Source organism: Coffea arabica, chromosome 6c (assembly GCF_036785885.1).
Source record: "Coffea arabica cultivar ET-39 chromosome 6c, Coffea Arabica ET-39 HiFi, whole genome shotgun sequence".
Taxonomy (NCBI): Eukaryota; Viridiplantae; Streptophyta; class Magnoliopsida; order Gentianales; family Rubiaceae; genus Coffea; species Coffea arabica.
Window position 1 is genome coordinate 22,874,486 of NC_092320.1, and position 13,578 is coordinate 22,888,063.

At 37.2% G+C, this 13,578-nt stretch overlaps 2 protein-coding genes across 8 annotated transcripts; both read left to right on the top strand.

Annotated features, from left to right (window-relative positions):
* The first annotated feature begins 1,248 nt into the window (after positions 1-1,248).
* On the top strand, positions 1,249-9,624 carry LOC113692598 (iron-sulfur assembly protein IscA-like 2, mitochondrial). 7 transcript variants are annotated; one of them, XM_072053318.1, is made up of 7 exons: positions 1,249-1,440; positions 1,687-1,801; positions 1,957-2,195; positions 3,158-3,282; positions 3,408-3,516; positions 4,323-7,635; positions 8,172-9,624. In XM_072053318.1, exons 3-6 carry the CDS (start codon positions 1,992-1,994, stop codon positions 4,380-4,382), a joined length of 498 nt encoding a protein of 165 aa, XP_071909419.1. In that variant the 5' UTR covers positions 1,249-1,440; positions 1,687-1,801; positions 1,957-1,991; the 3' UTR covers positions 4,383-7,635; positions 8,172-9,624. The 7 variants fall into 7 exon arrangements, with proteins under 7 accessions (XP_071909419.1, XP_071909414.1, XP_071909415.1 ...); XM_072053313.1 differs by having other exon boundaries at positions 1,249-2,195; positions 4,323-6,644; positions 6,716-7,635; XM_072053314.1 differs by having other exon boundaries at positions 1,249-1,849.
* LOC140008687 (uncharacterized) lies at positions 7,267-8,361 on the top strand. Its single transcript, XM_072053539.1, has 2 exons — positions 7,267-7,566; positions 8,287-8,361. The coding sequence occupies exons 1-2, from the start codon at positions 7,267-7,269 to the stop codon at positions 8,359-8,361; spliced, it is 375 nt and encodes a 124-aa protein (XP_071909640.1).
* Positions 9,625-13,578: the final 3,954 nt, after the last annotated feature.

Below are 13,578 nucleotides of genomic sequence, written 5' to 3' on the forward strand. Positions count from 1 at the left end.
AAAGTCACGGAATTATTCCTTGTTTTTTAAACGAATGCTTTATTTCAGTTTTAAGAAAAAAAAAGGTTCCAAAGTAGTGAAAAAAATCTTAATTTATAAAAGTTACTAAATTGAGTTTGTGATAACTTGTAAAATACATATGCTTGTGACGAGTAGGATAAATCACAAAAAATATGTGATTAATATGTGATAAATAACAAAAAATACACCTTAAGAGGATTAATTGTGATTAACATTCTAAAAAAATATTGAAAATAATAGAGGTAAGCGAGAATTTTTGAAATTGCCACCATCTATATCGAAAATAAAACTTGAGTTTGTAATAATTTGTAAAATACATATGCTTGTTACAAGCAGGATAAATCACAAAAAATATGTGATTAATATGTGATAAATCACAAAGAAATACACCTTTTGCTATGTAAAAAAAAAACACAAAAAATACACCTTAAGAGGATTAAATGTGATTAACACTCCACAAAATACCAAAAGTAATAGAGGGAAGCGATATTTTTTGAAATTGCCACCATCTATACTGAAAATAAATAGGGGCAAGTGAACCTTTTGCAATTGTCACCATCTATAGCCATTGACATTAATTGTTTGAGTTCTATAGTCATCTCCTCCCTCGAGTCTGCCTTTCATCCTTAATTGTCTGAGTTCCTGCCTCTCTTTTCTCTCCAAATTTCACCACTACCGCAGGGTTGATATGGATTGGATACCCATTTTATGCATCATTTGATTGACTCGACCCATACCTTACAAAATCATTATCTTACCCTTATCCGTCTCGCATATCAGTGGATATTCGATTATTGGGTATTTATTGAGATAGGGCCGGGTCAATGTATACCTGTTCTGTCCCATTTATTGTTTATTTTTTTTAAAAAAAATTTATATTAAGTTAATTTTATATTTTATATATTCATCTAAGATTTACTAAAGATTTTTTCTCCAAAAAAATCTTCCACCAAGAAATAAACAAGCGAGGAGAATACAAGAAAAATGGAAAAAATTAAAAGAAATCAAAATAAAAAAAATTTAAAATAAGTAGCACCTTTTAATTATATATTTCACATTAATTAAAATTTTTTCTAATTTATAACTTTTACAAATGAATCTTATAAACAAACTATAATCTTTTGTATTTGTAATGCAATTTATTCAATAAAATTATTTATTTACCTTTAAAAATATTATTTTATAGCATGTATATAAAACTAAAAAATATAAAAAAAAAATATATTTACGAGATGTGTCGGTACCTGCGAATTTTTGATTACGTGATTGTAATTCGTCCCGCGTCTAAATAGGTACCTGATCGTCTTTCGATCCGATCAAATACTATGGTTCGAGTATTTTGGATAGGATCGAATCCATACGATGAGTTTTCGGATTAGTCGGCATTTTGCCAGCCCCTAACCACCAGCCGTGCATATGGTATGAAAGCCTCCTCGCCTTCTTCGCTTTTTCATTTTGCCACACACTTGCTGTTTACTGAAGAGTGTTCAAAAGGAGAATGATGGGTTAAATATTGATTTGTTATTTCTGTCTTTCTGTGCAATTTCTCGTAAATCGGATATGGGTAAGGATTTTTTTTAAATTTATTTGTGCATACCCTAAAAGTCTCTGAAAATCATGGTGAAACCTTCCGTTCATGGACATCTGATGACTCAATACGGGTAGACTCGGCCGCTCTTTCGAGTCCCGGAGTCGACTCGGCCCGAATCTTCCGAGTTTGAACGAGTTTCCACCGGGTCTACCGTCTCCGGTATATGACGGACCAGTTGCGGAAGTTGCGGTGAGGACTCAGCCCGGTCGACTGGGACTCGACCGAGTCTTTGATTCAGTTATATTCTCAACTGTTTCAACTTTTAATTGTCGTGTCGTGTCCCTACGTTTGCATTGTGCAACCCAAAGTTGAGATAAAGGGAAATGGATGTCTCCTTCATTTAGGTTCCTTTGGTGGGTGAAACAGTATTGTAAGGATTATGAAACCGTATCATTCGATGATTCGTCGACTGGTTCCTTTCTTCTCAACTCGGATTCGAGAAAACCACCTGAGACTCCTCAGTTCGACATTGGCATCATCCTCTGCTCTCCACGAACAACCTCCTCTGCTGTCTTCGCATTCCCAATCTCAATGTCAATCTCAATCTATAGTTGCGGTTCACATGACCGACAATTGCGTCCAGGTGCTCCATTTTATTCTATTTAGTTTGCAATTACAAAACGTGTAACCCATTTTTTTTTTTTTTTTCTGTTTTCGTTTTCCCTTTACTATGTAACTTTGATTTTTAATTGTTTCATTTCACAACCTACTCTTTCAATTCGGATATTGATATTGAGTGATTGTCTAAAATGATATTCGGTTCATAGTTTGTTGAAATTCTACTGAATAATATGCAAATATTTGTAGTTTTGGATTAGTAATTTAAATAATTAAAGGGAACGAGGCAACTTCTGAGGCAATAAAACTATGTCCATTTATATTGTCATCTTTTCTTTTGGATCTTAGAAGATGAGTGATGACAAAAATAATTTGGCTTGCTAACTAAGAATTTCTTTTAGCCTGCTTTCCAAAGTTATGTACTACTGTACCATATTTCTTTTAAAGGCACTTTCTGAAGTTTGCATGAAATGGTCCTGTTGTGGTGAGCTTTGCTTCCATTTGGTATTTCTTGTAGTTTGAGAGATGAACCAAACTTCTCCAGGCTCAACTCCAGTTTGGCTTGATTAGAGCTTGCTTGAGCTATTGGTTCATTAATTGATTCACCAAGGGCGATAGATTTTAGTGTTTGTTTACTTGGTGAGCTAGGGTCAATAAGCATATAACTTGAAATCTACATGCGAGTAAGTCAAGTTACTTAACTTTGAATTTAGCTCATTTGAATAAAAGCTCATTTTATCTTGGCTAATCAAGCCAAAAGTTGAATGCAATTTTAGGCTCCGTTAATCTCCAACTGCATCTAACCCCCCTTCTTCCTCCATCCCCTCCTCCCCCAAAAAAAGGTAAAAGAAAAAGTGAAAAGAAGAGCAAATTTACATTGTTAAGTTCATTGTAGTTAGTCTGTTACTCTGATTGTTTGATGTGCTTTTGCTAGTTTCACATATTAACTGTTTGTTGACTAGATTTGGTTATGTCACTTTCCTACAGAGAATGAGGGATCTGCAATCTCAGGAAGGCAAGGAAAAGATGCTAAGATTGAGCATAGAAGCCGGTGGCTGTTCCGGTTTTCAGTATAACTTCTCTCTTGATGATAAGTGCAATGATGATGACAGGTTCGCGTGATTTTCCACTTGAATAAGTTCCCAACTGTGGATTATTGCTTTTTTTCATTTGATATTTTCAACTATTTTGTGGTTTAGTCATTCACATTCTTGCCTCCTATTCTTTGACCTTGCAGAATTTTTGAGCGCAAAGGAGTCAAATTGGTAGTTGATAAAATATCTCTTGATTTTGTAAAGGGTGCAACTGTTGATTATGTTGAAGAGCTTATCCGTTCAGCTTTCCAGGTCTGTTGTTGCATATTATTGGTTCTGCAGCATGAAGTATTTTTCTGTTGCATATATAAGCTGCTGAGTAGTAATTGATTTTCTGGAGATAGGACTTCTGCTTTACATTTCGCTTTGCCCTACCGGTAATATAGTTGACAGGGGAAAATGTTAAGTCCTAAAAAACAAAAGGCATCTTTTTCCCAAATTAACCTTGCTGCAGTGTTTCTTGGATAATTTTATTATGAATGGCAAAAAATAGTTTAAGCTTCGGAGTTGCAAACAGTCAAGAAGTTTGTGACTCTCGATTGTGGATTAGAAACAAACTGGCTTGACTGACTGGAGTAAGCAAATTGTAAAGAATGGTTTAAGCCTATATCTCTGCTTTGGTGTGCAGTGAGTAATTTAAGCCTTAAATTTAAGGTTCTTTGGGATGATTTATGAGACATTCTACACCAATAAAAAGTCGAAAACAAATAATTGACTGACTTAGCCTGACCAAACAACATTGTTACATAGAACTTTCATCTTTGAGTTCATGAACAAAGTACTTTCTCACTCTCCTGATGTATTAGGTGATGTGCTTTCATCAGCATTACATTTTAAAGATAATTGACCAACATGATTCCTTTATATGGGGCAGGCTTCTTCCAGTTTCAGTTTTTAGATCTAGAATGCTTCATGTACATGTCGAATTTACTTAATACTGTGTTCTATCTGCCTTTTTTTGGATTAACGGATTGTAGATTCTGGTTATAAATGCCTTTATTGGTTACTATACAGGATTTTGGTCCATAAAGCAGCAACAAGGTTTTTTTGGTATGCAGGTATCTACAAACCCAATTGCTGTGGGTGGCTGCAGCTGTAAAAGTTCCTTTGTGGTGTAGTAGTTCTCTGACATTTGTTTTGTTTCACTATTCAGCTTGAGTCAAGAGGTTATTTTCATTCTCCTTTTGGTCCTGAATCTATGCTACATTTTTTTCTGTGCTCCATTTATTGACTCATAATCCTAATTAAATTCATTAATGTTGATTTGCTGTATGATTACCGTAAGCAGCAGTTTTAACTTTATATTTAAATTGGGGATACTATTCATGACCTGGATCACTGTATCTTTGACTCTTGATACAAAATCAATATGGAAAAATGAGGGGCGGTGCAGGGGAAGAAAATGGTGTCCTTTTGGTTGAGGTGATTTCTGAAAATAAATGTATTTACTGAACTTGGAGCATTAATTGGAATTCCACCCCAAGTGTTTGGTATTCTGCCAATGTCAGAAAACAGTCAAAGATACTTGCTCTATGTGAGCTGTTAGGTATGGTGTGGTTATTCTGCTATTGCTACTTGATGTTCAGTTTTTCTGGTCATGCTTCATTTTATTTTTCCTTTGAAGAGTTAATCTCGTACAGAGATATGCTGTCTTACAACAAAAATTTTCTTTTGTTATCTAGGCTGCTCTTTTATTTATGTGTAGTAAATGCAGCCCTATTTGATGAAAATTAGGTAGGGCATTTTGTGTGTGTGTGCGTGTGTGTGTGTGTGTGTTTTTTTTTCTTTAATTTCTAGGTAGCTTGGTATTTACAATTCCGCTATTGTCTCATCGAATTTTTGGGGTTTTATTATTTAAACTAGAAAGGTGGACATTATCAATTGACACTGGCACTGATTTGTAGTATGTCGCAAGGATGGAATTGCCTGGTATTGACCATTGAGTATTGGGGGCATCTTACAAATGTTTTTTGGTCCTCTTTTCGGGGAGAGTTGTTAAGCTGGATCCTTTGACATATTTGAATCAACATTCAAAATTTTGGCTGCTTTAGTCTTGCTAACTGTTTGTGAATTTCACCTTTTTATAAGACCAAAATTCAACCTATGGCAAAAGACAAATAGGGGAGATGCAAGTGTAATAAATAGAAGTTGCAGCATAGATGTAATTTTACAGCTATTGTTGCAACAAATAGTACTCCAACTCTGGGATTATAAAGGCAGCAAGATAACAAAATAGAAATACAAGTTTAGCAGCAAAAAGAGCAACTTAAAGAGGAAATTAGCAGAAAAATATTGTAGCTTATCATAACAAGTTCTAATGTTAGAAGACATTCTATAATTCACCAAACATCATTTAACAGATAGGATCAATATTATGGTTGCGATTGGAAGACGACAATCAGGATTTCAGAGCAAAAGGAATTCAAATAAGCTATATTTGCTTCCTACGTCTATTTGATGTGTTGGGTAATAGTAGTGTTAAAAATTCTGTCTTTTATTGCTGTAGTAGAAAAAATGCTATTATAAATGGCAATTTTGTTAATGATTGCCGCGATTCTTTTAATTTTTTTAATTTTCAAATTCATTTATTTTTTGTGCCAATTTTAGTTAATCAATTAGGAGTTTCCAATATGGTAACATTGTCAATTAGGAGTGAAAAGGGGATGTAAAGATAGATATGGCCTTGGAAAAATCTGCCAAAGTTCCAGATGGCTTCTTCAGTGGTGGGGTCAGAATCTAAAAGCCACAATATTGATTCAATTGGCTTTGAGCAGGGGAGACCATAAAATCAAGAAGTATTTAAGTGTTAGGGTGCAATCTATACTAATTGAGGCCAATCTAGTCACTCATGAATTTGTTCGGTCAAATTTTGAGGTTAAAGTTGTATTGACGGAGTTCAGCATTTTATTCGAACAGTTCTAATAAAGTGACAACTTCAAACTCGAACCTAATATGTGAGGCAAAAATTTGTCAAGCTTAATTGAGTTCAATTGAGCTTCACACACATATACTTGAATATTTTTAATATTTATTTGTATGAAATGTCTATCATAACCTTTGTTTAAAATTATATAAAGTATTCTTTGTTTATGGAATGTTTTGTATAAAACCATTGCTAAGTTCCTGGTGAATAGACTTAAGCCCCTCCTGAACTATTGCATTAGTAATTCTCAGGCAGCATTTGTACCCAATGGGCAAATATTAGATATTGTTATCATAGCTCGTGAGTATATTCACGGGCTTCATTCTAAGAGAGGGGAAAGGTGGAGGGGGGCAGGGGAGATGTCTTAGGCAGCATTTGTACCCAATGGGCAAATATTAGATATTGTTATCACAGCTCATGAGTATATTCACGGGCTTCATTCTAAGAGAGGGGAAAGGTGGAGGGGGCAGGGGAGATGGCTATATGGCCCTTAAATTAGAAGTGTCTTCATTCTAAGAGAGGGGAAAGGTGGAGGGGGGCAGGGGAGATGGCTATATGGCCCTTAAATTAGAAGTGTCTAAAGCCTATGATAGAGTTGAGTGAAAATTTTTGTATGTCTTGCTTAGCAAAATGGGCTTCTGTCCACTCTGTATCAAATGGATTCATGGCTGTCTTTCTTCTGTGTCTTACTTCTTCAATATAAATGCTGTTCAATCTGGTTACATTTGCCTTTCTAGAGCCATTAAGCAAGGGCACCCTTCATTTTCTTATCTCTTTGTGTTTTGTGCTGAGGGTCTTTCTAACCTCATTAACAATGCTGTCGACAATAATAAGCTTACTAGAGTGAAAATTTCTAGACAAAATCCCCCTGTATCTCATTTATTTTTTGCTGCCAACTCTTGGATCTTTTGCAAAGCTAAGCAAGACCTACAATGCTATGAGCAAGCCTTTGGCCAACAGATCAATATTGGTAAATCTGCTGTCTTTTTCAGCAAGAATACCAGTCCTAGAAATGTGGAGGATGTGATGCACCAGTTAGGAGGAATACAATATGCAACACAAACGAAATACCTAAGCCAATGGTAATTGGTAGATTTAAGAACAGTGTGTTCAGATTCATAAAGGATAACATGAGTGCCCGGGTCCAGAATGGGAAAGGTAAACTGCGTAGCAATGTTGGTAAGGAGGTTCTCCTTAAATCTCTTGCTCTTCCCTCTTATGCTATGTCATTAGTCAAATTATCTGATAACCTCTGCAAAGTTCTTATTGGAATTATGGCTAAATTTTGGTGGGGAAATGACCAAGGGCAAAGGAGAATGCATTGGATAAAATGGTATGATCTCTCTGAAATGAAAGGTAACGGAGGATTCGGTTTTAGGGTAATACAATGTTTCAATGTTGCCTAGCTGGCACCTATCCAAACTTGTTGGTTAGCAAGGTGATAAAAGGTAGGGCTGCAAACGAATCGAGCCGCTCGCGAGCCGCTCGCGAGCGGCTCGAGTCAAGCTCGAGTCGAGCTCGACATTAATCGAGCTCGAGTCGAGCTCGAGCCAGCTCGAGTCAAACTCGAGCTCGAACTCGAGCTCAGAATATTAAGCTCGTTAGCTCGCGAGCCGGCTCGCAATCTTGAATATATATATATATTTTTTTATTTTTATTTTTATTTAATAATAAAATTACGTATATTATATATATATATTTTTTATTTTTTATTTTCATAGTGAAATTACGGATATATCCTTAATATTTTATTATTTATTCAGAAAAAAATATTATTTTTTTTATTTTTTTTAAAAATAAAATTTTTTTTTTATTTTTTTCGAGCTCGAGCTCGACTCGACTTGATTCGAGTCGAGCTCGAGCTCGAAAATTGCCAGCTCGTCGAGCTCGAGCTCGAACTCGAGCTTGATAAAATTTGGCTAAGGCTCGGCTCGATTAGCTCAAAGCTCGACTCGGATCGGCTCGTTTGCAGCCCTAATAAAAGGCAAGTAATATCCTAAAACCTTCATTTTTGAGTCGAATGTTAAGGCTGGTGTCTCTTGGATGTGGTAAAGTTTACATCGCTTCTAAATATGCTGGAAAGTGGTGTTTGGAAACAGGTGGGAGATGGTAAATCTGACAACATATGGGAGGATAGGTGGGTAGGATATTCTAGCAATGGGAAGATCATCTAAGCTAGACCAAAAGACTGCCAACTAGTGATGGTTAGCAGGTTGATTCAAGGATAGTAGTGGAATAGCAACCTGATCCGTTCTATGTTCTCAAAGGAAGAGGCTGAAGGTATCTTACAAATTCATTTGAGCATCTTTGGGGAAAAAAGATAGGTGCAGATGGCAACACACAGCAAATGGATTCTGCTCAACCAAATCAGGTTATGCAAGGGCAAAAGAGAGACGGAGAAATCATATGCCAACAAAGCACATGTGAACTCCAGCAGAAATAACGAGAAATCCAAAGTCTGGAATCAGCTGTGGGGGTTGAACATTAAGAGACAAAGTTAAGCATTTTCTGTGGAAGTGCCTCCACTACATTCTACCACTATGAGGAGATTTTTAGAAGAATAGGTAAAGGGAGACCCAATGTGCAAATGCTGTGGTGAAGCCCCTGAAACATTGGAACATGCTTTTCTCCTGTGCAAAGCAAGAGAATTTGCCTGGAACATGTTCCCCATTGTGTGGGATGGCATTAGTGAGCATAAATGGAACTTCTGGATATGGTGGGAATCCATGCAAGAAGCAAGATCAAGATTGGATGGTTAGGAACACATTGAAGTCACTGCCAACTTCCTCTGGCAGCTATGAAAAACAATAAATGAGTGGTCCTTCAACCAGAAGCAAAAAGACAACCATCAAATTTCCAAGAAAGCTGTGGGAAACTGGATCAAATTCAAAGAGGTTTGATAGGATTGCAAACAATGCTGTTGAAGATCACAATCATGTGGATGACAGTCAAGGCATACTAGCTGATCTTCTTATGCAACATGCCACCACATGTACACTGACGCAGCCTTCAGTCAGAGTAACCCTCAATCTGGGATGGGAATTGTAGCGAAAGGAAGCAATGGCAACATTATCATAACTTGGTCCATACCATGTACATGTGCTAATGATGCAGCAATACAAGAGGCTATTACCATCCGGACTTCTCTAAGCTATTGAGGAAAGCACGACATATTTATTGATTCTTTCCGATTGTAAAGCTGTGGTGGAGAGAATCAATCAAAGCTGCAATGGGTTGTCCCCACTGGATGAGATCATTAACGACATCAGACAGCTTAGCCGATCGTTTTGGAAGTGTACTTTTTTTTAGTTTAAAAGAGAGATGAACTTGTGTAGACATGACTTAGCCAAATTGGCTATCTACCTTTTACATGAAACTTGGTGGAAGGGTCCTTTCTTATGTGGCTTAATAGAGAGGCCCATAAAGATTTCCTGGCAGTTGCCCGTTTCTTACAAAGCTGCTGCGCAGTCTAACTAAACCTGTATCTACTGTTTATACTTATCTAAAAGTTGATTTTTGACCCAACAAAAAAGACTAGGTTTACATTCTAATAGGCACTTTATCTCACCGTTGAACCTAGTATGTTAGAAAGATTTTAGACAGAAATACCTTCCTTTCTTGTATAATTACAAAATAAAAAAATTTGGATTCGCTCCTTTTTTCATCCTTTTAAATATGAAGAAAAAAGTCATAAGTGATTAACGGATTATCAATTTGTCATTGGATTCTCCCGCGGGCAACCTTCTCTACTATTTCGAGGTTTCACACATAAATTTCACGAGTGATTTTCTATATGTTTTTTGGTTTCACGTTGGGGTGGTTTTTGTCTTTTTGACTAGGTGCTAATTAGGCATGTCAATGGACAGAATTTGAGTTGAATTCTTTGATCCAAATCCACCCATTTATTAATTTAATTAGATCCAGACCTAAATCCAAACTCTTATGGGTCCGAAAAAGAAAGTTCAGATCTAGATTCTCATGGGTACCCAATAGATATCCATTGTATTTTTTTAACATACCAAAGTAAAATTATATAGAGTTTAAAAGTAATATAAATACCATTCAATTTTTATTTTCAAATAATAAAATAAATATTCAAGAAGTTGAATACAATATTATGAACTCAAAAAATGAACTATTATTGACTGATTCTATTTATTTTCAAAATTTCAACTATATCCATGCCTAAACTTTTAATTGTTTGCCTTTGCTATTTTCCTTTTCCTAAAACAGTTTGTACCAATTACAATGACAACTAGAATTAGTTTCAAAAGAGAAAACAATCGTAAAATCTTATAGTATTCGATCCAATGGTCATAGAATTTAGATTATTTTATAAATTTACTAATATATAAATATATGTGTGTGTATATATATATACACACATATACTATGTGTCTATCTATAATATATACATATATATATCTACATATATATATGTATATGTCTACGCAGTCCCTCACGACCCTGAAGAATCCTGCCATGTCCCTCATGTTTACCATTTCTTCTGATGCCACACTCACACTTCTTTGAATTAACTTATAGCCCTTCAAAATGCAGCATATCAACCAATCTTCTACAAAACGGGCGTGTTGCGGAAGGAAGGCTGAAAGTCTCCGATTTCAGTTGCATTTATCCTTCTCTTCTCGTGCCACGTGTCTCGATTCTTGTCGATCAAATTGGGAACACGTGGTAGCAATCGTGCCCCAGGCGGGATAATTTCGAATTTCAATTTTGAATTTGAATTCCAAATTGCAATAGTGGTCTCCTCTCCCCGATTCTTTTTCTATCCCATTCATCCGTGTGGGGGCCACCTTTACAAAAGCCGCCCGTGGGCTTCGGCCATATGGCAAAAGGGTTTGACGGCCTACGTGCCGAGGTAGGCTCACTTCTCGGGCCAAGGAAATTTGAATTCAAATTTCGAATTTTAATTTTTCCCTCCTTACCAGATCAAATCCAGACCGTCCATCTGACACATGGAAGCCTTTCGACTGTCCACGTGTCCGCCCTGAACGTCTTTGTAATATTATAAGACGCTCAGGAAAGGGGCCTCAAAGGGGCCCATTATACAACCATTATCAATGTGCCACGTGTACTCAACCCAATCTACCTAATACAACAAATACTTTGCAATGGGTTGGGTGACGTCATCAGGTTGGGTTGAGTGACGTCATCTAGGTAGAGCTCCACACTGTGTGTCATTGACGTCGTTTCACTGAATCCCTAAGATTTCACCTGAAAACACAAACACTTCCTTCCCAGTTATCTTATCTTCATCAAGTGCAAGCACACGGGAGTAGTTCAATAGAAATACCAACTCTCTCCACTTCCTGCTTCAATTCGCAAGTAAGTTAGGGGAATTGTGCTCCGACGGTCTTCCACCCCATTCATGCTCTTTGTAATGGAGTTTCAATCACAATATCTAAGTGCAAAATAAATCATCCATCCTAATAGATTATGATTCATGAGGCGACGATTATTTGAATTATGGATGCTTTCGGCCATAAGGCTGGAGCATATTCTCATCTAACAAATCAAAGGAGCTGTGTGCCACTGTGCTTGCCGGGGAAGATAAGTGAATAGAAGTGCTTGCGATGAATTAGGGTTATCATTTTGTGGGCCACTTATACAGAGTCCCAACATATTCCTAATTTATTGATCAGATGGGCCAATCAAATGGTAACTGGGCCTCGCACCAGGTCCAATCCATCTACGATGAAAATATTCTCAACTTCTTGATCTATTGGGCCAATTAAAATTTGTCTGGGCCTCCCATCAGGCCCAATCCATTCTTATCGAAAATATTATCAACTTCTTGACCCACTGAGCCAGTTAAATGACAACTGGGCCTCGCATAAGGCCCAATCCATTCTTGTCGAAAATGTTCTTAATTTTTTTATCCAATGGGCCACTTAAAATGTACATGGGCCTCGCACCAGGCCCATTATCATAATAACAGAAGGCCCAACCATATTGGTCCTCGATTCTAAATATCCTAATTCCAGCAATCATGCTCTGCAATTCTTGTTCCAATTCCTCCTGCCACGACTACTTATGCACACTGCATCGCAATGATGTCCTTACCTGCACCAAGTAGAATGCCACATTCTACTTCCTTGAAGAGCCCCTATTCGCCCCCAGAAATCAAGATCAGGCACCAACTGTCCAAGAGAAAGACGTGGACTAGGAGAATTAGATTCGCGTGTGGCTGCTGCCTGCTCGACCATAATGGATGCAATAAGAGACACCACGTTCTCAGCATTGATGCGACAAGGAAGTTATTCCTGGGAGTTCAGGAAAGATCCCCTCCATACATACATATGTTGACCTTGGTTGATCAGTCCTTGGTTTTGATGATTAACAAACCAAAATGTAGATTTGGACTAATATTTTTATGTGAGAAATTTGTTAGAACAGGTCATTGATCTAAAAGAGAATCGAAAAGATTTGAATCAAAGAGAAGTTAAGAATTTTGAAGGTTCGGACGTAGAGGATCGGACGCTCGATAGAGGATCTGACGTCCGACAAACGACGATACACTTCAGACGCTTGGATCGGACGCTCATTCATTGCTTCGGCCGTCCGACACAAAAAGAATGAAAGTTGAACATTCTGACTTCTATCGGACGCAGGGTTCGGACGCAGAACAAATGGTTCGGACATCCGATAGGTGGTTCGGACGCATGGTTCGGACGCAGAGCAAATGGTTCGGACGTCCGACAGGCCAACGGCTAGTTTCGACAGCATTTAATATTTGACCGTTGGAGAGTCTTTTGGAGCCATTTCTCACATTCTATAAATACCCCAAAGCACAAGAAGACATAGACTTTTTGCCAACACTATATACAAGCTTACAAGTGAGATCTTTGAGTAGAAATATTCTTTGTTGGTTGTATAAGGGTTGGGAAAGTTGGGTTGTGAGGTTGCTCAAGTGAAGGTTACTCTCTAGGAGGAGTAAAACCTTGGTGAAGGTGAACCTATCACTTGGAGTGGTAAAACCTTGATAAAGGTTGCCTCACTTGTATAAAGTAGTTCTTAATTGAGTGGGTAAGCTTTCAATTGTAGCTAGTTGAGGGTTTACTTGGAGAGTAGTAAAATTCCTTTACTTGGAGAGTATGTTTGGGGTGAGGAAGGAGTGAGCCTTCACTTGTTCAAGTTGGTTAGCACTACCATCAATTGAAGAAACTATTTGGTGGATTCAACTCCAAGTTTGGAAGAAGCTTGGGAGTTTGATTGGTTTGAATTTCTTTTACTTTATTGTTACTCTATTTTTGTGCTTTAAAATTGCTTATATTCTTTGTCATTGTATTTACTTGACTACTTGTCTGGTTGAGTATTTTGGTTGTATTTGGTTGCATCGGGGCTTTCAATTGGTATCAGAGCTTGGTCTC